The 1,472-nt window shown below is 35.6% G+C and overlaps 1 protein-coding gene across 2 annotated transcripts in view; it reads right to left on the reverse strand.

Moving 5' to 3' along the window:
* Positions 1-1,472, reverse strand: part of LOC106470068 (alkaline phosphatase-like) — a 38,418-nt gene that overhangs the window by 5,577 nt on the left and 31,369 nt on the right. For both annotated transcript variants that reach the window (XM_022398612.1, XM_022398613.1), the window contains exon 8: positions 338-529. In XM_022398612.1, the coding sequence (XP_022254320.1) occupies positions 338-529 (192 nt within the window). The remainder of the gene's footprint in view (positions 1-337; positions 530-1,472) is intronic.

The raw sequence follows: 1,472 nt of genomic DNA on the forward strand, positions 1-1,472 counted from the left end.
GGGGGGCGTCAATTGTTAGTTTATAAAATTAGCTTAAATTCGTTGTTTCAAAGTCGCTATTTAGGGATTTCCAGTGAATAAACGGTAAATTTACAGATATACAACGTTAAAATCCGGGGTTCCATTGCCCGCTGTGGCTAAATAGTCCATAGTGTAAGTTTGCACTAAAAATCAAAGGGGAGTTATTTGATTGGGAATAAGGAGTTAAAAGAATGTTTAAATTTGTTATTTTTCTTGAAGAATTTCACAGATGACCCTACAACTCGATTTATGAAATATATTCTCAAATATCCTAATACGTGATTTTTTTTATGAAGACAGGAAAAAAATCGTGTACCGAAAATTGGATTTCCTCGTCTTGGATGGCCACCAAAAGCAAACACGTGCGAATGATCTGAGGTCACGACTAATAATGTATCGTCTGTTCTCGTCATTTCTAACGCTCTGTTTACAGCGTCCTCTAGTGCCAATGTGTCCGTAAGAGCACGATAAGCATTGTTAAAGTGATGAGCATGATCTATTCGGCCTCCTGTTGTGGGTAAGTACATAAATTTGGTTATTATCAAATTATGGTTTATAAAACATCAAATAAAATATAATTTTATTCTTACACTTGAAATAAAAACGTTTTGGGAAAACATAAAGGTTAAAACAATCAGTGACTGTGAGACTCGAAGTGAGATGAGTTGCTGTTTTTGCTGAAAAAAAAATGTTGTTATTTCTTATTAAGCACAAGGGGCTATCTGTGCTCTGTCAACCCCGGGTATTGAAATCCGGCTTCTAGTGAAAAAAAAGAACCAACAACAACAAAGAAAGGGACGAAAGGATAATCAACGATCTTATATTGAGAGACACAGAGAAACATTATACCTCAAAGCTAGGTTGTTTAAAACTATGTTTAAAACGATACAGCTATGAAATGAGATAGAAATACTTTTATCAATAAAAACATGTTGACTTAGCAATGAAATAGGAGGCTTCACTGGGTAATGAAGAAAACTTTGTTACACACGTAACATAGTATAAACGTTTCGACAAGTTTTTTTTAGCCGCGGCATAACGGCTCATAGAATGGTTTTGAGTTTGCTTTGTTTTTTCAAGTGCAAACTTTTAGCTCATAGCTCCATCTTTTGACCGATATGAGATCTAATTACAGCCGCGGCTATTGAGGGTCCCCTCTTGTTTTTCATTATCAGGTACCCATTACCCATCCATTACGTCTTCCTACTTTATCGTATCAACGTGGTTCCTCGTCATCAAAACATGAGGTAAGCATATTTCGCACCTGCACCGAATACGCTGGGCATATCAAATGGGGAAGAATTCGATTTGGGATAAAAATAAACATGAGAGATAGGATAAGAGGTGATCATACTTGGACATAATGATAAGTTGTTGGCATACTTTCAACCAAAAAGACGTACGCTATATATATATATATATATACAACAAGTGGTAGAAACGAAATACTA

This window comes from Limulus polyphemus, unplaced genomic scaffold, assembly GCF_000517525.1.
Source record: "Limulus polyphemus unplaced genomic scaffold, Limulus_polyphemus-2.1.2 Scaffold3803, whole genome shotgun sequence".
In the NCBI taxonomy this organism is placed as follows: domain Eukaryota; kingdom Metazoa; phylum Arthropoda; class Merostomata; order Xiphosura; family Limulidae; genus Limulus; species Limulus polyphemus.